The sequence below is a fragment of the Pseudomyrmex gracilis genome, unplaced genomic scaffold, assembly GCF_002006095.1.
Source record: "Pseudomyrmex gracilis isolate BER0280 unplaced genomic scaffold, ASM200609v1 scaffold_96, whole genome shotgun sequence".
NCBI classification, from domain to species: domain Eukaryota; kingdom Metazoa; phylum Arthropoda; class Insecta; order Hymenoptera; family Formicidae; genus Pseudomyrmex; species Pseudomyrmex gracilis.
Window position 1 is genome coordinate 547,928 of NW_018020680.1, and position 21,874 is coordinate 569,801.

Genomic DNA, 21,874 nt, shown 5'->3' on the forward strand with positions numbered 1-21,874 from the left:
TTTTTTTTTTTTTTTTTTGTATAGAACATTCTGCGAATTGAAAAATTGCTTGGCAAATTGCGCTAACATCCAAAGGACGCGTACGCACGCGTCGCGCGCAAAAGGTTACGCAAGAAAATCTTCCTCTCTCGGTCGCGACATCTCGAGATTCATCATCGCGGTAACGATTCAACGTCGCAGTATTTCTCATATTCCTATTACGCAAATGCCAATTCGTTCCCTCCCCTCGCGTTCAACCTCGATTCTCGTGCACATCTCTCTGGCGCGGGGAACAATGGCGCCATTACGGCTACGGGCCTCGTCATCGTCTCCCCGCGGATTTCTCAGACACGCCAGCCGCGTGTTTCACCGCGATTTTCACGAAATCTGCGTCCCAACGGCGGCGCGTTCCGTTCATCTTCGCGATTTACTAACTGAACGAGTCATTATTTTCGAGGTAATACCCGGTAATTACCTACTTGGAACAAATTTCGCAGGTAATTTTGTGCAACTTATTTACTCTAATTAGATATTTTAGATCGGCTATTATAAAAGCGATACTCTTTCGAAGAAGACCATACGTTGACTTCTATAATAGTTGCCTTTGCATATCCATTATTATGCAAAAGAATTGCAATCACACACGTTGTGACCATTATCTTTAGCGAGTTGTACGCACATCGAAGTACGCAATTACATCCGATACCGCGTCGCATTGCGAACGAAGAAATAGATTTTTCACAAAATTAAAAACGTTATCCTATATATAATAAATAAATAAAACTCTTTCTCGCCGCAAGCTCGTAAAAAATATAGATTTTAAAAATCAAATCCGCGAGGAACAACAAAAATACAAAGTTATCGATCAAACCGAAAAATACAGATCATCAATATATATGTAAAAACCTGATCTGTCGCGATCATTTCGATTATTAGCTTACAAGCTCTTGATATCTATTTTGAGTATCTCACTTTTTTTTGAGATTTGAATTTCACCTTGACCCACGAAAAAAATTTATATCCGCGCCTTCTTTCTAGAACGTGTGTACAGGTATACGAGAGCCGTATTGCGCGGAAGACACTCCGCAGAGCAGAGCTCGTGGAGGTCCTCGGTTATTGATCGACGCTTAGCTTGCTGGCTGGTTGATTTTACTCCAGCCGGAGGAGGACCATACTGGATGGTAGTAGGTATGGATAATGTTAGCCTATAGCTGCTTGTGCTGCCGCACACCGACGTCGAAACACGTACACACATACACACACAGACAGACACGTTGCGGCTTGTGTCGCGCACGTATATATATCGGCTGGGGGGGTGCACGTGCGAGGCCGAGCGAGGCGGAGGGCTCCAACTTCGGGGCCGCGGAGGATTCCCGATGTAGGTGCTTTCGTAGCCAGGCAACCCGGACTCGTTCCAGCCGCGTAACCACACCCTCGATTCGACCAATTTATTATTCATCTAATGACTACTCGTAAATGCGCGCGCGCGCGCACCGAGAGGAAAACGCATTTCTCTCAATACGACAATACCTTCTTTGTGTAAAAAACGAATTGTTAATCTCATAACGAAGAATTTATATCCTGTTTTGCAAATATCTCAAAGCTTCTAGTATCATATTCGGATTTTATGTGCCGGGTCCTGAACGTTGATACGCAAATATCTCCAATTGCGAGAGAAAATTAATGTCATTTTTCGCTTTGCCGTCATGATTTTTATTCGTGTCCGGAGTTTTAAAATCGATTTTTAATGACAGAAAACGATAAGAACAAAAACGACTTGCTGTAATAACTGAAATGACATTCTCGTGGTTTTATTTTTGAAGAATTTTCAAGTGGGAAAGAGCATTTTTGTACATAATCAACAGCTAAAGATCACATCTGTGATCGAAATTCTTTCTACGAACTTAAGCACTTGTTATCACAAAGAGCTAATGAAATTGCAAGACAAGTAACATCGTATCCTGCTCGGGGACATGAGCAAAAAAAAAAAAAAACGAGAAAGAAAAAACAGGAAAAGATCAGCATCGATCGATACACCCATGTGACATCCGAGACATCGTAAATTCGATGACATTCGACGACTCCACCGCGTGTCCCAGTCAAAAGGTTAGGTCCGGCTGGTAATGATGAGAGAAGATTATCGTGATGACTTCTCCGCGCACGGAAATCGCATTCGTCACGAAACTTTCCCTCCTCTGCGTGCGCGCGCGTTTTCGCGGTAGCAAACAATATCAGCCACCCTTGGCCCACCAGTCGTCCAGCAGTGTCGACCGTGAGCGAGACCGGGTGAGGAAGGGAGAAGGAGACGGCGCCAAAGTACGAATATACGAGAACTTACTGGGAAACCTTAATGATCGAGCGCTTCTTCCTCGAACCCCAGGAATCTGATTCGATCGACCGAGAGAGTAGGAGAGAGAACGAGAGAACGAGCGAGAGAGAGAGAAAGAGAGAAAGCACGTCGGAGGTGACCGGAGTAGTGGCGAAGAGGATGGCGGGGGAAGAAACGGGGAGCTCACCTCTTGACGGGATGGGCGGGTGATGGTCGGATGGGTGGTCTGTAGGCTCAAGTCAGATCTCCAAGGTTTCATAGGTGTGTTGGCCACAAACAGTTGCTAGGTAACCCTCGCCGGGGAGGCAACCGGTCAATACCTCGGCTCCCGCTGCTGGCTCACCTCTGCATGAAGCGAAAAACGTCACAGGCGGCGGAGAGTTGCTCTCTCTCCACCTGTCCCACCCTGCTTCCCACCCTGCTTTCAACCCCCGACGAGCGCGCACCACAGCAGCCCAGCCAGCACCACCGCCACTTTCTGTCCCTCACTACTCTCTATCGACCACCGCCGACTATACATATATATATATGTATATATATATATATATATCGCCACCGCCGTCACACAACCTCCAGGCCTGATACCCGATAACGACGCGGCGGCGGGTCTGTCCGCCTCACCGTTTCCATGTTTCCCGATAACTGGCGGATCTCAACTATTAATGCATGGGGAAGTTATTCCCTTCGTTGACCGGTAATGTTTGTGAGAACGAGTATAACGAGCCAACTGACGTTCCGGATATTGAACGCATTATCTGAGGATCCTGTATTATAAAATATTAATCTTTATTACAGAGTATATCTTCGTAACTGATCGTTTATAAGTCCAAAAAAAAAAAGAAGAGAAAAAGAACTCGAATTTATTTTCTAAATACTTCGCGTAGAAGATTGATCCTATTGATGTCTAAATCCGACGTACGATACAATAAAATAAAATGGCATTGAGAGTGCGAGAAATACCGACATTTGACGTACATACGTCAAATGTCGGTATATCACACACGTTCGATCTCTCCGAGCAATCTACAGTCACGATAAATTACATTGAGAAAAAAAGCGACACACACAAAATGTATTTCCAATTTTAAACAGAAAATTGTTAGTTCACATGACAAGTGAGACAGCAATCGTTATTTTATAAATACCTACTTCGAGAGAGAAGAAAACTCGTTAATTAAGAGAAAGAAAAAATGTAAAAATTGTTCCTAGATGTAACTGTTCTGCTAACCGTTCCGATGACTAGTTTAGAGATTTTCGAGCTTTATAAATTTATTAAAAGAGATATAAGTTGTATATCTCAACTGTGATATTTGAAGATGATAGAACGTATATGTTATTTCTTTGCGCAATTAAAAATCGGCCAGTTACGGGAACCGTTAATTTTTTTTTTCACGGTGATACATTCGGCACGCGAAAGCGTGTATGTAGTTACAAAAGATTTGACCTAAATATTTGAATAAATTCAATATCAAGATAATGCGGAGGAATAACATCAAGGCTACAGCATAAAGTATATTTTTTTTTCATAACGTGTGTTCGTGGGCGGACGAGCGGATTCAGCCACGTGGTGAACATTCGACTGTAAGGATTCGTGAATAGTGCATGCACATCGGATGATAGATGTGCTCGCGATAGTAGCGACCTGTACAATCATATCATATTACGCTGGTGGATATTTAATGTGTATCCGATACGACAATAATATTATTTAAAAAGAAACAATGAGACGCGTGAAATTACAAATTTTTAAAAGTTGCGACACAATTGTCTCTCGTTTCAGAAAAACACAAAAGAATTCGCGTTAGATGTGCATTGACTTTGATCACGAGATGTGTGTGTGTGTGTATGTGTGATCTTGGTGTTTCCTATTTTCGCGAACACTCTCGCGAATGGACATAACATTCAAATTCAGCAAATGCCATAATCACAGCATTTAGAAATTCGTAATAATTACTTAGTAAAAATAATTGGACGGATGTATCTCTGCGTTCGTATTGTATTCACGTGTAAATAAATGTATGTATGCATATGTATGTAACATAAACGTATATTGTGCTGCTGGTTACATGCACCGCGTCTGTACCGTAAATGCACACGTAAATTCTTGTCGTAACTTCGGTCGTAAACGTACACACGATGGCCTAGTTCCAAATTTTACGGTTTTCAAGTCTCGGTCTTATTTCAAAAATGTGGCTCCGAACTATTTTTTGTTCTTCTTGAAATATATTGCCGTCATTTGTTTTCTTTTTTCGAGATCTCTCTGTGAAGAATGCTACTCAAAGACGTCCCAATAATTCTAGACATAAATTACTGCACTTGAATGAAATTTTTATAGTACAAGAATATACAATAAATGTAATTATATATATATATTTTGACAGAGTCAAGCTAAATGTTTTTTTTTTTTTTTCTAGTCAAATTCTTGCGTCGACTTGTCGACGATTATACATGCTACACTAAATCTCAACAATAAACATCTCGTGCTTTAGATATTACGTAATTTATGCGTAGTTTATGTGATAGAATCGTGTATATATATATATATATTGCGTCTGTATTTTGTAAGGAACAATTAATATGTCTACGTAATAACGAATTGCAAGTGACTCATTAGGCAATTACGTGCAGTCGGACGCTTAGTACACCTTTCTAATCTCGTTGACTGCCTTTTGATGGTAACAGATCGCGGCCGACGGTTGTTACGCGGAGGTAAGGTGATCGTTAAGATGTGGAAAACGCGTCCGTCGGACTAGAAATAATGACAATTTTCTCCGTGACATAATCGAGGAGCCAGCAATTTTGAAAGCGACACTTCCTCGCGACGAGAAACACTGCATGACGCGGTCACAGAAATATAAGAGAAAAAAAGCCAATGCTTTCAGTATCAAAGGAGAAAGAGAGATGATTTAAGATCTCTTTCTAGAGATGTTTATTTTCTAACAATAACCAAACGGTTATTGTTCCTCGAAAATGCAAACAACGAATTCGCTCGTGAAATAAAAATGGTACAGCATTATATTAAAGCGTCGAGCAAGATAAATCTTTAAACAAAAAGTGACATATATTAAAAAGTGATATATATTTGCTTTTGTGTGAAAAAAAAAACCGAAGAGAAACGGTTTAATTTATAAGAGCATCAATAAAAATTTCTGAAATGAAAAGATTAAGAGAGATAAGAAAGATTAAATTAAGAGATAAGAGGAAATAAGAGTTTGACTTAATGAGCCACTTACGAGGGTACGCACGTACCTAAAATATATGCATAATATGCATACGTTTCTCTTTCTCTCTCCCTCTCTTTATCGTGTAATGAAATCTCACATTTCCCAGCGATTTTGAAAATACTAAAAAAACCTTTTTTAAGAACATCTCTACGTTACTCCAATGCTTGTTTAACTTTGTTCCAGCTCTATTTCTCGGATAATATATGCAAAAAAAAATATTTTCTAAATTTTGTTTGTACAATACAATTTTTCTCTGTTAGAGAGCTTTTTCGTACACATTTGTCTCTCATGTGTCTCTTTCTTTTTTCTTTTTTTTTTCACACAAAACTAAACGCAAATAATAACACTTCATTTCGCAGATGTATTCGCTTCACTTTTGGTCGAAACTTCAGCGAGGTGTTCCTGCCCCCGTTCATAACAGCGACAGGTTATCTACCCGCGGGCGAGTCGACTCTTCTCTTTCTGCTCTTGTGTGTGCATCCGCACACCTCGAGTTCGTTCCTCACCTGCATTCACCTGTCTTCCGCTCACTTTCCTTACCCTACGTAGACAGTGCTCTACTTTTGTTGCATTTAAACGACTCGCCATCGTGACATACAGTTTTCACATCATATCGCCGATTGAACACGCGCCTGCGGAAGTTTCGCTCGAGAGAAGAAAAAAAGGATCTTTCTTATCTCTCGCGCGATTTCATTCTCTTTTTCTCCTATTAGATCTCATCGCAAATCTCTCGTAAGTGACTATCGTTACTTGCACAGAAACGCGAAACATATGTCGCGTTGCAAAATTGAAATTTATTTTTCAGTTGCAAGCAAGAAAAATTTGCGTTTCTCAAAGTTTTATCTCATTTGGCAAATGAATGAGACATCTGAAATGAGGATTTTTTATCTCCACACGAGAGAGATTATGTACCAGACATCTAATCATTGTCCAAACCAAAATTGGTAGGTTATATATCGGTTTAACGAATGCACACGTGACTCACAATCAGTCACGGAGATCGTTGAACTCCGAGAGGTGCTGACAGGACAGAGAGAATATTCCCCCTCTCCTATATGGCGGATCGCCGAATGTACAGGGTGTCCAAACAAAGCTATGTGTCAGTGACCACATCAGTATTCTTGAATTTCTACTTAGATCATAAAATGACTAATTAAAACGAAGGAGCTAAAAATTATTACGAATACAATAGCTCGTTTCCATAATTTTTACACACATTGATGTATCTACACATCAAGGAATATTATAATTTTCATCTCGATAGAATTTATACATTTGTTTTTCTGAAATATAACATTTCATTCCGACACACAAACTTTAAATTTAATACGCAAATGTTTCTCTCTTCGAAGTTTCTTCTTCGCCAATACAAACAAACGTTTTCCTTTTTTTTTATCAATATCAAAGGAATATATTGCGTTTTAAAAAAAGAAATCGTTTCAAGCAACACGAGAGAACATGTGCGAAAGAACAATCTTCAGAAAAGTTATCGTATATATATAGTTATTCTCTCTCTCTTTTTTTGTTTTTATTTTATTTTATTTTATTTTATTTTTGCATTCTTTTCCACGACGGAGTAAAAAAATAACATGGAACATCCTGCGCGATCCGTGACATTTGCGCATTTTCCGCGACGCACTAATGAAGGAAATTGATCAAGATGTGTTTTCTCACATCCGGGAGCTTTTCTTGTAAATCCACCCCGCTTCGCATTTCTCATTACATTTAACAGGCGTGTCGGCGTCGTCGCACGCACATACACAATATTCCTTCATGTTCGCTCGTGCCGACGATACATTCGCGCGCTTATCGCCTCGAAACCATCCACCACCTATATAGACGATCGCGTATAATAACGTGGACGACAGTAGTTATCGCCATCGAAAGCATTCATTTATCGATGCGGTAGACCAGCGTAAAAAAAAAACAAAAAAAAAACAAAGATAATTGCAATACATCTGTAATCATTCTAACAAACTATCTCACAGGTTAGAAAAATGTGAATCATCTATATAGCAACAATCAAAATATCTAACTCTCAATATGTTGAAACATGCGTGAAGAAATCTGTTGAGATAAAAAAATTTTTTATATCAAATATTTTTTTTACAAAGTCGATTATTCTAACAAATCACAAATTGCTTTCAAATTGCAATTTTTTTTTTTTCAACAGGCGTCGTTAAATTAAATTTACAATCGGCTTCAGATAACCAAGAGCTTCTTCTACCTTTGCACTTGTTCATACGATATTTTTTAATCCGAGCGTTTCAGCCATTCATCTGATTCGCCGAATGTCACGTACGTTCGCGCTTACAAACGGAGCAACGAAGATTCGACGGAGAATATATAGTTCTGATTTGTCAACTGAATTTTTCGCGCAATGTGATCTGCTACATTCGCTTTATATGCCATATTGCAACTACGTACAGTTGCCATAATCGGAGACGGCTTCCTCGAATTCGCATAGAATACCCGCTTCTCAAGAAGCAAATCTCGCGCTGGTGGAATAATTTTTCTGTAACCTCGCGCGTTACGTGCCCATCCGCTGTATTAATTTGCAATGATGAAACAACAAGTTGTAAATATAATTCGCATTTAATTGAATAAAATAACGGCGCTGTTATAAGATAAATAACATTTCCGTAAAAATGTCAGACACACAAAACTTGTTTTTAATGACACGCATATCTTAATGAAGCGTTTACAATTGTAAAGCGAGTTTTTTTTTATTATTTAATATTCCACATCCAGCGAAACGAAGAAGAAAAACGAGAATCGTATGTGTCAAACATGACATTTGCAAGATCCGAAATATTTTGAAGCTTTCGATTACGTCGTACAAGCAATTTCTTTTTTTGACATTTATAAACCTCGCAAAAGTGCTTAGCTCACCAACAATTGCCTTTTACGACCGAAAGCAGGTAACAACAGAAGATGAAATAATACTTTCTCTTGGGACAAATATTTTCTTTTGAGAAAAATTTTCGGGTTTCCCAAATTTTGTTCAAATCTTTTAAATACATATAAGTAGAAATATTCAAAACAAATACTTATATACATATATTTCCTTCTTCTCTTAATTTAAGTGTATGTAGAAAAACCGTGCAATAAAAATTGTCAGATAATAATATTTATGTATTGGAACACGTACGATTCGCACTGAAATTTCAGACAAATTTGTAGTGTTCGAAATAGCGTAGGTAAAAAAAAAAAAAAATAACTCTATTTTTCTATTAACGCAGACAGAGGTAATAAAATAAATCTTGATTGCGTCGTTGGCAAGCTAACAGCGCGCGACACTATAGTCGTGAAATTAAGAGTCGTATGATTGTCAAGAGGTCGGAAGATAAAAAAAAAAAAAAAAAAATCTAATAAATGCGCGAGTGAATAACGCGCTAAGATTGACCTTCGATTATTGATCTCTCACCTATTCTATGACCAAGTGTAAATTATTCATTAGACTCCTCCAAAATTAATCGGTGAAGTTATCAGATGCCTGACCCTTCCACCTTTTTTGTTCACATCCAAACTCAAAGTCAAAGTGTGGTGTATATATATGGATTTTATATACAATTCAAACAAGTTCGCTTTTTAAGGAATTGAAAAAACCTGGGTAACTTCTCAAAGTAAATTTCTCTATTCAGGTAAACAACATAAGAACTTCATCATTAACTCAGACTTGCCTTATGTCACTCGTTCTTTTATTAAGAAAAATTATTTCCTCATTCTAGTCTGTGCTTTCTTAATTGCACAAAAAAAAAAACTATAAAGGGTAATTCGGAAAAAGATGCTAAAATTTAAAAGTCTTATTTCGTTAAAAGATCGTAAATTTTATTTTTGACTGTTGATTACAAATTGATATTGTACACGTTATACAACAGCAGTTTCATTGTCAGATGTGTTTTCAATTTTAATAAAAATGTCGTATAACGTGTACAATATCCGAATCTTCGTAAATTAACAGTCAACAAAAATAAACTTCACGATCTTTCAATTAGTTTTAATCTAGTCGAAAACGAAAAGAGCGAAGATATTTCACTTTGATGTTTTTCTCCCCCAGGTTAAGCCTCTTAAAAATTGTATTTTAAATTTCAGCGCCTCGATCTCATCTCACGTTCATCTTATCGTTAATTATCGATCTTGAATAATGCAATAATAAAAAGAAAAGGGTTCCACAACGAGGAGATAGTTAACGCTGACGGTAACAACAACGCAGATGTACTTAACGTCCAGATGTATCCGCACGTACGCGCGGTGATACGCGCGCATTATGTGAGTACGTATACATACGCGTGTGTGGGTCCACCTGAGTGAGCAGACAAGTGAGTGAGCACGGAGGAGAAGGTGTCTCACATGGGTGCCTCTGTTCCCTGCAACACGAGTCCCACAGATGGGGGAGACATCCGGGCAGCTGACGTTCAAATGAAACTGACTGACTGACTTCGGCTTAACCGACTCCACATCCTCCTTCGATTAAGGAGAACTACGTCCGGAGAGCGTCCGGAGAACGGGGGATTTCTCCGTCCATCAAATTATTTTGTCGATACACGCCCGGTTAGAGAATCACACACTCTCCTCGTTTCAAATACACATCATTAACTAGGCGCGCGGTGAGAAAAGAGAGCGAAGATTCGGGGAAGGGGAGGAAAGGACGTTTGCGATCTTTATATATTTTTTTTCGAGCTATCTCGAAAAAATCCTTATATTTCCTAACAATTTGACTTTCATTTTTTTCTCCCGATCATATTTCGCGTTATATTCGATCGATGAGTTCAGACCATTTTGTTTTGTTTTTTTTTTTTAATCTATTCTCGTACAAAGTGGTCAATCAATCGAATCTCTTGGAAATCAAAATTATAAATCAATGCTCTCAATATTTGTTTGGCGAAGTGAATAATTTATTTTGCGCGAGATAGAAAGTGTCTCATAAGACAAGTGTCATTCTTTGGAGATCAAACCTCGATCAGCAGTCTTCGAGCAGTCGAGCTGCTGAATGACAAAAGATCATCTTGCATCTATATTTTCCCTGACACTGGAAATCTGAGCGAATGTTCGTAATATGAACACGCGATGCTCCGCAGATTGGCACTTGTGCGGTTGCATCGTCCGCACACGAGACGACGGATAATAAGAAACGCGAGAGATATGTCGAATCTAAAAATTTGTCGCGGATAATCGAGAAGAAACAGACACAGCACAAACTTGGGCGCAAAAAAATTATCAACATCCGTGGCATATTCGAGAAGAAAAAACGTAACTTTGTCCGCCACAATGAAAGCGCGCATCTCGAAATTTTGCGAGTTCAGAAAATTTTTGCAGTTGAAACAATTTCTTTAACATTTTTTTTTTTTTTTTCAACATCGTGTGTTTTTCAAAGTTCAACTATTCGTTAAGCGTAAGAAAATGTCTACATCGATAATCAACTATGTGCGATCTTCTTCGGGCGCAAATTAATTTATCGAGTTTTATCACGGAAATCAATAATTTTCTGCAAACTTGAGAATCCACCTGACTGTGTAGTTTTAATCAAAACGTCTTGTCGTAATAACACCCTTGTTAAGTGGGGTTTTCATTGCGATATAATAAACGCAATTAGCAATATGTGCTCGGCACGAAAAATAAGCTCGAGCCGAGCTTATACTCGTCGCGAAAAACGCGCGCCGGGTTTAATATCGGCTTTATATCCGTTAAAATTGCCTGAGATATAGTCGCATGCGAGCACGCAATAGTAATAAAACTCTTTTGAAAAATATAGCAGAAAGAGGATATTTAATATAACACATTCTCTGACAAACGCGAATCCGGTCATAGCGCGGTGGTGGTGTCCCGATATCGATCACTTAATTCGTGTAAACCGATACAAGTTGAACGGACTTGTAAGCGTCGATTGAAAGTCGCTCGTTTCATTTGAGCGTCAGATTTGCTTATACGCGTATGGAATGCCTGCGAATCGCATTGCGAGCGAATCGAATCTCTTCCGAAGAAAAGACTCATCTTCTCTTGTTACGCATATTACATTCCGTCTATTCTTACTTTTACTCTGCTATATTAAATGTTCAGCAAAATATACGTAGTACGAGGAAAACAGTTTCTACCGCACCTCTGACGCTAATTGTATTCAAAGACCTTCGGTCAACTCTCTCGTTCTCTTCTCAATTCTTTTTCCCCGACAAAGAAATCATGGGCAATTTTTAAAAGAAACTCTTCTTGTCGAAAGGAACAACACTCGTGCAGGATACGAGGCGACACGGCGAAGATGGTGCGCGCCATTTGCACACGAGGGGAGACCAGAGAGGAAGTGGAGAAAAAAGAGAGATAGCGTATGCCCCAGGGATGGTGAGCAAAGTCCGGCGAGCGTGCGGAACGGAGATAGAGTGGCCTGAGAGGGGCCACAGGCGCGCAGGGAGGGACAAGAGTGTGGGACCCGCGCGCAGACCCGCGTGCGAGGGCGAGCGGGATCGAGGCAGAACGGAGAGAAAGAAAGAAAGAGAGAGACAAAAGGGAGGGAACGGATAAGAGGAAGCGTGGGCACTCAGGTGTGACTCTCCCGCGGGTTCTCCTGCGCCTCTCCTTGCCAGCAGCAACAGATACGCGGACCTTGGTCTCTCCCCGTGCGCGTCCGGAAGTGCTCTTTATCTCTGTCGGTCTGTCCCCTTCGCCCGCGCGCGCGCGTGTACGCGCGCTCGCGCGCATTACGCACGCCGCGTGTGTAGCGTGTATGTAAAAATATACACGTAACCCGCCGAGCCTGCGATTGATCTCTCGCTTCTTCTTCTCTTGCGCGAATTGTTTCCAGTTTGTCTTAATAAATTGTTTTACAGTAATTATACAGTGTGAGATAACTATTATCTCACGATCTCATTACGTCAAATTTTTTTATTCTCGCCGAGGAATTTGCGCGACACAATTGTCGTAATTGTCTGAAATTTTTTTCCTACTACTCGGAGTATCTCAATCGCGATTTTGCTCTTTTTTTTCCCAGTTTTGCTTACCTAAAGAAGAAGAATATTGCTTACCTAAAGAAGAAGGAGAATATTCGTAAGTAGTGCGGTGAAGATTTTAGCGTCTCGAAAAATTACAAATTTCTCACACACGGTAACGATATCGCACTCGGATTTCAATAAACACAATTTAATATAATTTGCGTGTCTACGATTGTTTTATCTTTTTTTCACTTTATTTGAACACACACACACACTACGCGCGCTGTTAGTATATCATTTATATATTCTCCTTCCCTTAAAAAAAACCGTTTTCCAGGAGTTTGTCTCTCACTGATATCAGACAATCGACGTATATATCACCCTTCGTTTCGAAACCCGGATATCGCTCGACGAAAGTTCCTGGTGTACCCGATCGACGCGACGGTTAACGGGCGGGTGTGCGTAGCAGGTGGTGCGTATATATACCAACATCGAGAGAAATGAAGTACAATACAGATATGTATCTAGATAAACGACTTATAAATGCAGAAATATAACCAGAAATGGAAGATGATAAGTAAAAAGAGTTTTAATAAAATAATAGATGAGAAAGAACGATTTTATAATAAAATTGTTAATTTCCGCGAAAGTTTTTATCTATTCAGTCTGCAACATTTTGCGAGATATAAATCATTAAAAACTTGTATATTGACTTGTTTATTTTAAGTTTCCTTAAAGTGTAACTTTTTACGCGTGAGCGATCTTACAAAGAAACGCACAGACAACTGTGAGAAAAAATCGAGCAACTTCTGCTCACGTTATGCTCAGACATTCAAGCAGGTATGTGCGTAAAGATAAAGATTGTATCAATTTTTTTCTGTCTTAGTGAGGAAAGAGAAAGAAGAAAAAAAAAACACACGTATCACGAGAGCGAAATGAATGATACGGCGGAATAGCTACATCCCCGACTTAAGAGTCTTAATCGGATGAAAAGATCAACATGCTGGACAAGCTTCCCGGCTTTACTTAGCTTCTAGTCATGTAACACACAACATAACGTAGGATACAAAGCACCTAATTTAATTGTTCAGATACCTACTTGTGACCACGAGAGAGTTACTCACGCGCGTGGAAGAAGCTGCGTCGAAAAAAAATTCAAGAACGCAGGCGATTCTTCGTCCTTTTGTTCAATTTAACTTCCTTTCACAATTTTTAAATAAATATTGTCTCTCGCGAACAATAAAAAAATTTCATTATCAATAATATTGTAGTAAGTTGTATTTTTTAATTTTTTTTTTGTACGGACTTTTTGATACGCAACAAAGAAATATTCGAGACTTTTCAAGTTATTAAATAAAAATTACAAAACAAACAAATACATATCAATGATTTGTGGATCATCTAATTGAAAGACGATATAAAAATATAATCGCTCGACATAAAGTTTTTTTTTATACAACATAAAGTGCACTTTTTCGCGCAACGCGTCGCTAAGCACAGATTAAAACAAAGCGAACTGCTAAATTGTTATATTTCCTCTTGGTAAGTCACGATTACATCTGTGCGGCGTTGGCATGAGCGGAGAGAGGAGGAGGGAGAATGAACAAGAGAGACGTACTACGCGCGTCCACAAGGGGGACTAGGGGACTTTTAAAATATAATTACGGGAAACCAAGGTTTTTAGAGAGCACCGAAGTGAGAGGAAAAAAAGCGAGAAGAGACGCGAGAAGACCGAGGAACAAGCTCGAGCCACAGAGCAGAAGAGAGACGAGAAGAGATGCCCGGAGAAGCAATGCTAATTCCTGGCTCGAGAGTCAGTCGGGAGCCTCCGAGAGGTTTCTCACCTTCTACGGTTTCCCTCTTCGTCCGTCGGGGATAACTGCTTGGCACACAACGCTGAGTAATCCGCCCCGACTCTCGGCTCAAACGCGACCGGTTAATTTTTCAAGGTGCTATTGTCTCTCTCGCCTCGTTTTATTTATTTATTTTTCTGCTTTAATAAAGCAGAGATATTTAATACTTGGAAAATACAAGTTGTTTTTAAATTGTTTGTTGTTTATTGAACGCGGATTAACGAGATAAAAACTTGCATTCTACAATTGCAGTAGAGATAACGAAGAAGTTGATGTCAAATTGATCCATCTCGACGGTTTATACGTCGATTGATAAATGTATACTTGTTTAACTTTAAACACACACACGTATTGGCGTGTAATATTCGCAAAGAAGACAGGAGTTCACACAGAAATCGCGCGACACCTATTGGACGTTGTGAGAAACGTGCAATACTTAGCTGATAACCAACGTTCAGATATCAAATTATGTATCAAAAGTAAAATGTTTCACATTGTCTCTTAGGAATTGGTATTTTTTGAATCCTATATAAAAAATTGATTATTTAAGAAAACCAAAATTTTGATATATCGAGAAATGTGTTAAAATGCGCATCAACGAATTTTATGAAGCGCGCGCGCGTGTAACGCAGGATATGGATTTTATTTGCCGGAAGCAAGTTTCTTTTTCTTTTTTTTTTTTTTTTTTTTGTATATTAAGTTCATACGCCTCTCAACGTTCAAAGTAAAAGGCAATGTTGAGAGATTGGCGCAACAGTCGAGTGCCTCCTATCTGTGCGCGGTCTGCAGCGGTTTGTCATTTATTGAACAGTTACGATCGCAATGCNTTTTTTTTTTTTTTTTTTTTGTATATTAAGCACATACGCCTCTCACAATAATACTGAAATCGCAATGTTGAGAGATTGGCGCAACAGTCGAGTGCCTCCTATCTGTGCGCGGTCTGCAGCGGTTTGTCATTTATTGAACAGTTACGATCGCAATGCGAGAAATGCTGCATTCATCCATCCTGGCGAAGCAGAACGACCGTTACATCGTAAGGCCGATCGCACACAAATTTAAGTGCTTCACAAGCATTAACATAAAAATAATCTTGACTAATGAAAACGCACGAAAAAAAATAAAAACGCTCAAATTCTGCGCAATGTGATTTTTACACGTTTAAAAGTCTTCCGTTCGACATGACGTTCCATCTACTCTGTGTACTGTCTATCTACTGTTATGTCAATTGATGCGCCTTTTTGATTGATGCCTTTGATGTCCTCCGCCAGACAACTCTCTTCTGCATCAACGATCAGAGAAAGAGAGAGAAAAGAGCACGGAGCGTCTCTAATATACCCCTCTTTCGGAAAGTTGTTGCGTATTTCTCGATATACAGCGTTTTCCGTCGCTCGAGTGAAATGTACTCATTTAGAACGGATTGCGCCAATCGTCAATTAATGCTAATCGTGGTTAATTTTCCTTGTACACGTTACATACGCGGTTGGATCTACCGCAGCGAGTCAGAGAGGAAGATAATCGAAAACTAAGTCTAATTTTCAAATCTAATTTCGACCCTCTGTTTTATTTATTTTTTTTTTTAGATTTGACAGTTCATCCGAATTAATTTTTCTCGCGTTATATGTCAATCAAAATTATTATTTTTCACAATAATACACATAAACTATTCAACATAAAGTTAAAAAAACTCAAAAGAACGTCATAAAAATAACTGAAAAAACAGAAATAATTACATTAAAAAAAAATAATATAAATTGTATTTAGAAACTTTAAAAATTTGTCTATACACGTTCGAAAATTTGAAGATGAGACTCGAGACGGTTCATCATTCGGCGCGTTATGTGATTTAGCGTGATTGACGGAAGTTATCAATACCGTAATGTTCGGCTACCAACCGGAAGTAAGATCCACGTGTATCGTGCATCGCGGAGTCGTTCGGAGAGAAGGAGAAAAGAGACATGGGAGGGCTTTATACTTTCTTAGCAAGAGAGTGATTCAATAAATCGATCACGTAAAAGAAACGTATACGCAACGGTTTTTTTTGCATATTTATGCGCGGACATTAGTTAGTTTAAATGAATGCAATGACGATCTCTAAATTGGCGTTCATTTGAATTTCGTTAATTACGCGTGATTTCTTTTTGAGAAAAACTTGTCACAATTTAAAACTTCCAAAATCAAAAATTCCAAAAAATTGTACAAAAATCGATTTTACTTTCGCAAAACCAACTCTGCCGAACAAATTTACCATAAAAAATGCAAACGAATATATTTCGTTAAAAATATAAATCAATAAAACTTTTAATCAATTATAATACTAATAATTGAGTCTTGATCATTGCAGGAAGAAACGTGTGAGTCAACATTTCTACGAAGATGACCTCTAATCCTATATTGTATAAAGCTTGTATAGTATATGGGATAATATCAGAGAGCCATATAGATCGAAGCATAAGTACTATAATTTCGCGCTTCTCGACAAAAAGTCCACGAGTAACAATTTCGGAAAAAAGTGCAATTGTAAACGCATCTGTTTCTTCAAACTTATCTCCCATCATACGTGTGTATGTTCCAGTCACTCGCGCGACTTTTACCGCATATTTTAACTAAATAAATTTCGATACAACAGATATTGTATATGAAAAGTCGTCAATGTTATCGTCCTTTTCTCTCTCCTTCTCTCGATGAGAAAGCTCAATAAAAGCAGCGGGCGGTGATCACGATCTCACCGCATGTAAAATCACCTCGGCGGTCCTCGTGATTGTATTAATTCACTTGACGGAATACAGAATACAGGACGCAAAGTGTATACAGATGCCACGAGAGTTCGCGTGTGTGGATGTGTATTGTCTTCTCGGCTCCTTTCTCGCATTAGCATAAGAATTCAGCGTGTGCCTGATGCGCCTATCAATCGGATATTCTCTCTTCCCTTCCCGGTGAATCAAGACTTAAATCTTGCACCATGATTAGCCGGCAGTCCGAATGTCGAAACCTCGTCATCATTGATCGAAATCTGAAACACGTCGGCCTGGAAAACCAACGCCTATTGAAATGGCGCCGACAATTTGAGAAGAGAACGAGTGCTGTGCGATACGAAAAGCTTGAAAGGACAAGATATATCCTATAATTTTGCTATATTTATGTCGCACCCTTTAAACGACAATATTAATTCCAATCTTTCATAAAAAAAAAAGATAAAATAAAATATTAATTATTTTTCTCTTGCCTTGTGCGATCGCGATGCGATTATTTTGAAAATCTTTTCGATGTAGTTTTTATCGCTCTTTTTTTTTTTTTTTTTTCCAAAAAACACGTTTAACGCGAAACGTCTGTAAAATGTTGTCCAAGACAAATCGGACATTTAAACTGAATTGTGTCGACTAACGTGACTTTTTCTGCACCAATGCAAGTCTCCTCTTTAATACAGACTGACAAACATTCATTTGATCATGTGCGTTCCGAGTTTGAGAATCGAGGAGAAGACACCGAGTCGTTTCGGCGCGAATGTGCGCCGCGAAGTAAGAAGGATCGACGATCCGGTGGCTCCAGTCCCAAGAACAGAAATTGTTACGTGCTCGCTCCGGCAGCGTGATCCGAATGCTCATGCGAGTGACGATCGGTCATCCAGAGCCGAGAAGAGGAGAGACTCCGAGAGTCCCGTAGCGTTACTCAAGCGCGAAGAAGCTTTCTTCGATGGACGGATACACGCGTACGTAGACACCGAAGAACAGTGCCGTACGAAAAACTCACAAACGACATATCTTATCGTTGCGCGTGTATGTGTTAATAATAATTAAAATATCTCAATTCACTCGAAATCGTAAGACCGACCTATTTCCGTTTTTTTTTCAAAATGTATTTTATATACAAATTATATTATTAAATGACATTTAAATAATGAGTCAAATAATAATTCAGTAATAACTTATTGATCGCGTCTGTGTGGAAGTCAGCTAGTTCTAAGCTAAAAACATCTCGTGACCACGAAATTAACCTAATTGCGATCAGATAATAAATTTATTACCACGGCAATGATAATGAGACAATAAAATCAACAGTCTCGATAGAGAGAAGAAATGTTAAAAAAAACAACAAGAAACATTAAGTATCTAATGTTTCATCATATTCTGATTTTTTGTTAAAATCTCTCTTCTTAAACAACCGTTATCGTGGAAATTGTTCTCGCAAGATGTATTCTCGTGAAAATTTCTAATCTCAGGAGGAAAAGAGAGGAACCTTGGATTTCATCGTGTTTCGAAGAGGGAGGAGAAGAGGGGGCGAAAGTGACGCGGCTGCCACGACGCTGCGCACGTTAAAAGGCGAATGTCCGTCCATGCGGAAGCGGAGAGACCCACGGTACTGCATTTATCCCTCGATCACCTCTCACTCGCAGGACACGTACGTCGTCGTGTCCCCGTACACGTCCTCGGTGTATCGTTTTCATGGTATGTGTCGACACACCAAAAGACGACGGCGTCGTGTACGCATTTTGTCCCGCTCAGGATCGAGCTGCGCGCGGCTATCAAACGTGCGGAGCGTGTGATACCGAAACGATCGGCCGATCGATGTCAAAAGAATCTGCGCGGTGGTATCGAGGGCAGCTTTTGCGAGGAATTTTAAGAGCAGATCGATCGTGATCTCCGACCGCGCCCGATTGTTCACAAGCGCGTCCGCGTTCTGTCAAACTGTTTTTTTTTTTTTTTTTCCAGAAAAATCGAGAAAGAATAAATTTTTCGACTCATTCGGTTGTCAAAAATAAAATTACAAATAAAACATTATAAATTAAAACATAATCGCATTCCAACAACATGTTAATCACAAATATTGCAAATTATATAATTGTTTATCAATTACTTTTCTTCTTTCTTAAAATTGATACTAAAAACTTTTTGCGGCCAAAATAATATTTAATAATTTTTTGCTATTTATACTTTTGTTCTTACGTTTATACGCGGAATTATAATTAATTTTAATTCCGCGACAAAGAGAAGAGAGAGTTCAGGATACGCGAGATGTCACGAGCAACATCCTTTTTTTGTTCAATGCCTGGATATTTAATTCTGAGCGTTCTACTCACCAAACACATCGGCGGACGTTTTTATGAATGCGGCTGACGTCGTTCCGCGGGTTAGACCACCGAATATGGATGATGACCGAAGATGAGAGCGCTGAGTCTGCTTATCGAATAAGGACGTGACGTATCCGAAGTTTCACCTATAAGGCAAACGAATTCGCTGTTAATAGTCAATATATATCATTAAACAAACAATGAGCGGATCTTCAGCCGCACACGGCTGACGAGAAAAACCTGACGCTATATTTACAACTATGCATAGTATTGAAAAAAAAATTCTAAACTCTTTAAACTCCAAATCTCTTAAAATCTTTATGTAGAAATAATAATATATAGAAATATATAAATTATATTTAAAAATTTACAATTTATTTGCATGTAATTTTTATTGATTTGATTTAAAACCCCGCTTGTCACATTCACACACACATACAACATCTGGGGATGATATGTTTGAAGTTAGATTAATTATTGCGCGTATCTGTGTTTTCTTTTATTTTGATTAACATTTCAGACAAATTATGGATGACACGTGTATAACAATTTATAACCAAGTAGGTGATAAATAATAATATAAAAATTGAGATTTTTGAGAAATTCGCGATAGCACATAATCGAGTTGATCATGATTTTCGACTCGGAAACCTCGACCTCAGATATGAAAATCAACGATAGTGATAATTTAAAAAAATCCAAGGTACACGCACGTTTGATCGATTTTTGCCCCCATCTTTAATACAATAACTAATCTCAATTAATCAATCAATTTTTCAAAAACATTGTACAAAGAGTACAAAAAAAAAATGAAATGTTAATTATATTATTTAATTATTACTTTTTTTTACGTGTATTTGTTTCAGAACAAACAAACTCTATATATACTCATAATGTGTTTTGCAACAAACTGTCTCAGCTCGATTGCTTTGGAAGCTGGTTCTTTTCATTTCACATCCTCGACAAGAGGATCTTCCGCTATCTTCAATAACTTATTCCGTCAAAAACATAGTACGTATGAGACTAAACTTTTGTTAGCGTTACTCACCTTTGGCAGTTCTTTCTATTTGAAAAACCGTGCACAGCAAGAGTCGTCTTATATCACATCACACAAACATCGCCCGAACTGTAACCAAAATAATAACGACGCATAAAAAATAATTGTCTTGTTGTGCAGAGTTGAGAATTAAGATAATGATGACAGACGTGCTCACGGCTTTGGTGTCAACAGCAATGTTGACAATTGGCGATTTTTATGAGATTCCATATCTTTATTTGCCATGGCTCGTCGATACCATCGAAGGACTAGCTTTCTGCGAAGCGCCAGCTATTTTTGGATTCGCGTATACCGTCTTGCCGGACGCAAACGTCTTCGCGGGAACGTTCATATTCTTTACGTTTCTTTTCTATGGTACGTATATGTTCATATAAAAAAGATACACATAATAATCAACATTTGCTAAACTCAGATTTGTAATGTGAATATTATTTTCTCATCAAAAATCATTTATTTACTCGCAATCGAATTTTTGATTTCTCAGTGGAAGAGCTGATTATTTGGAAGGACGTTTTCGTGAGGTTCAAACGTTGTTGGATAAATTACAACAAAATTAACAAAATGACTTCAACCTCGACGAATATGGCAAATAAAGAATCAGGCAATAAGGAAAATCTCAACGAGCAATCTTCAAGAAAGTTGGAAGACTTACAGGATTCCGCTGCTCCCGCCAACGTCAACAGTGATTGCTACTTTTGCGAGCCAGCTCTGAAAGTCATAAAAAACAATTTGTCAATCAAACATCACCGCAGCAAGAGCCTGTTCACAGAAACAACTGGATAACCTAATAAATCTAACACGCACGTCAACGTATTTTTATATTTTTTTTATTTGTATATGTTTTAACAATTAGTGGCTGCATCTACAGAAGCATAACCGCCCACTGAGCGATTAATTAGTAATTGTGATTGGTTTAAATTTAAAGAATCAATTACATTCGATTGCCACTTAACCGCTTGGCAAACGATTGTGCTTCTGGATGCAGCCATTTGCAACTATTGCAACGAAAAGATACAATAAAAGTTCAAAAACGTAAAAAACAAAGTTTAAGAATTTCACACACACCTGTGTATTCGTATTGCAATCTCTTCACTGTACACATTAAAAAAAAAACACTGGTACCTCGGCAGAAAAATGCCGATTTTTCTCGAAAGCACATAACATAATCGCGTGAATGTTTACCTTCAAATCTGCACAGCTTTCAATTTGACGGCCCCGTGCCAAAGACTCACGATCCACTTTGTTCTTTGTGACTGCACAAGCATAAACAAAAACAAAGGCGTTCAGATATAGGAATGAACAACATCTCGTGATTATCTTTAACGTAGGAATAATAATATCGATAATACCACTGTATATTGCGATATATCTGCGAAAACAATGCGAAAACAAACGCCTACTCTCGGATCTCGTAGCACTCATTCAATTTCATTTTACTTTAGTT

The 21,874-nt window shown here is 38.5% G+C and overlaps 1 protein-coding gene across 4 annotated transcripts; it reads left to right on the plus strand.

Moving 5' to 3' along the window:
• Nucleotides 1-1,111: 1,111 nt before the first annotated feature.
• On the plus strand, nt 1,112-21,604 carry LOC109855711. 4 transcript variants are annotated; one of them, XM_020430235.1, is made up of 5 exons: nt 17,721-18,081; nt 18,525-18,661; nt 20,240-20,384; nt 20,551-20,784; nt 20,915-21,604. In XM_020430235.1, the coding sequence occupies exons 2-5, from the start codon at nt 18,629-18,631 to the stop codon at nt 21,211-21,213; spliced, it is 711 nt and encodes a 236-aa protein (XP_020285824.1). In that variant the 5' UTR covers nt 17,721-18,081; nt 18,525-18,628; the 3' UTR covers nt 21,214-21,604. The 4 variants fall into 4 exon arrangements, with proteins under 4 accessions (XP_020285826.1, XP_020285824.1, XP_020285825.1 ...); XM_020430236.1 differs by having other exon boundaries at nt 17,721-18,014; XM_020430237.1 differs by lacking the exons at nt 17,721-18,081; nt 18,525-18,661 and adding an exon at nt 1,112-1,167.
• The last annotated feature ends 270 nt before the right edge of the window (nt 21,605-21,874 follow it).

Bases quoted from the DNA above. Each gene is read 5' to 3' on its own strand.
- LOC109855711 (XM_020430234.1), top strand. From the start codon at position 20,005: ATGATTTTCGACTCGGAAACCTCGACCTCAGATATGAAAATCAACGAT. The intron at 20,385-20,550 runs GTACGTATGAGA...CTTGTTGTGCAG, and splicing joins CTTATTCCGTCAAAAACATA to AGTTGAGAATTAAGATAATG. The intron at 20,785-20,914 runs GTACGTATATGT...TTGATTTCTCAG, and splicing joins CTTTACGTTTCTTTTCTATG to TGGAAGAGCTGATTATTTGG.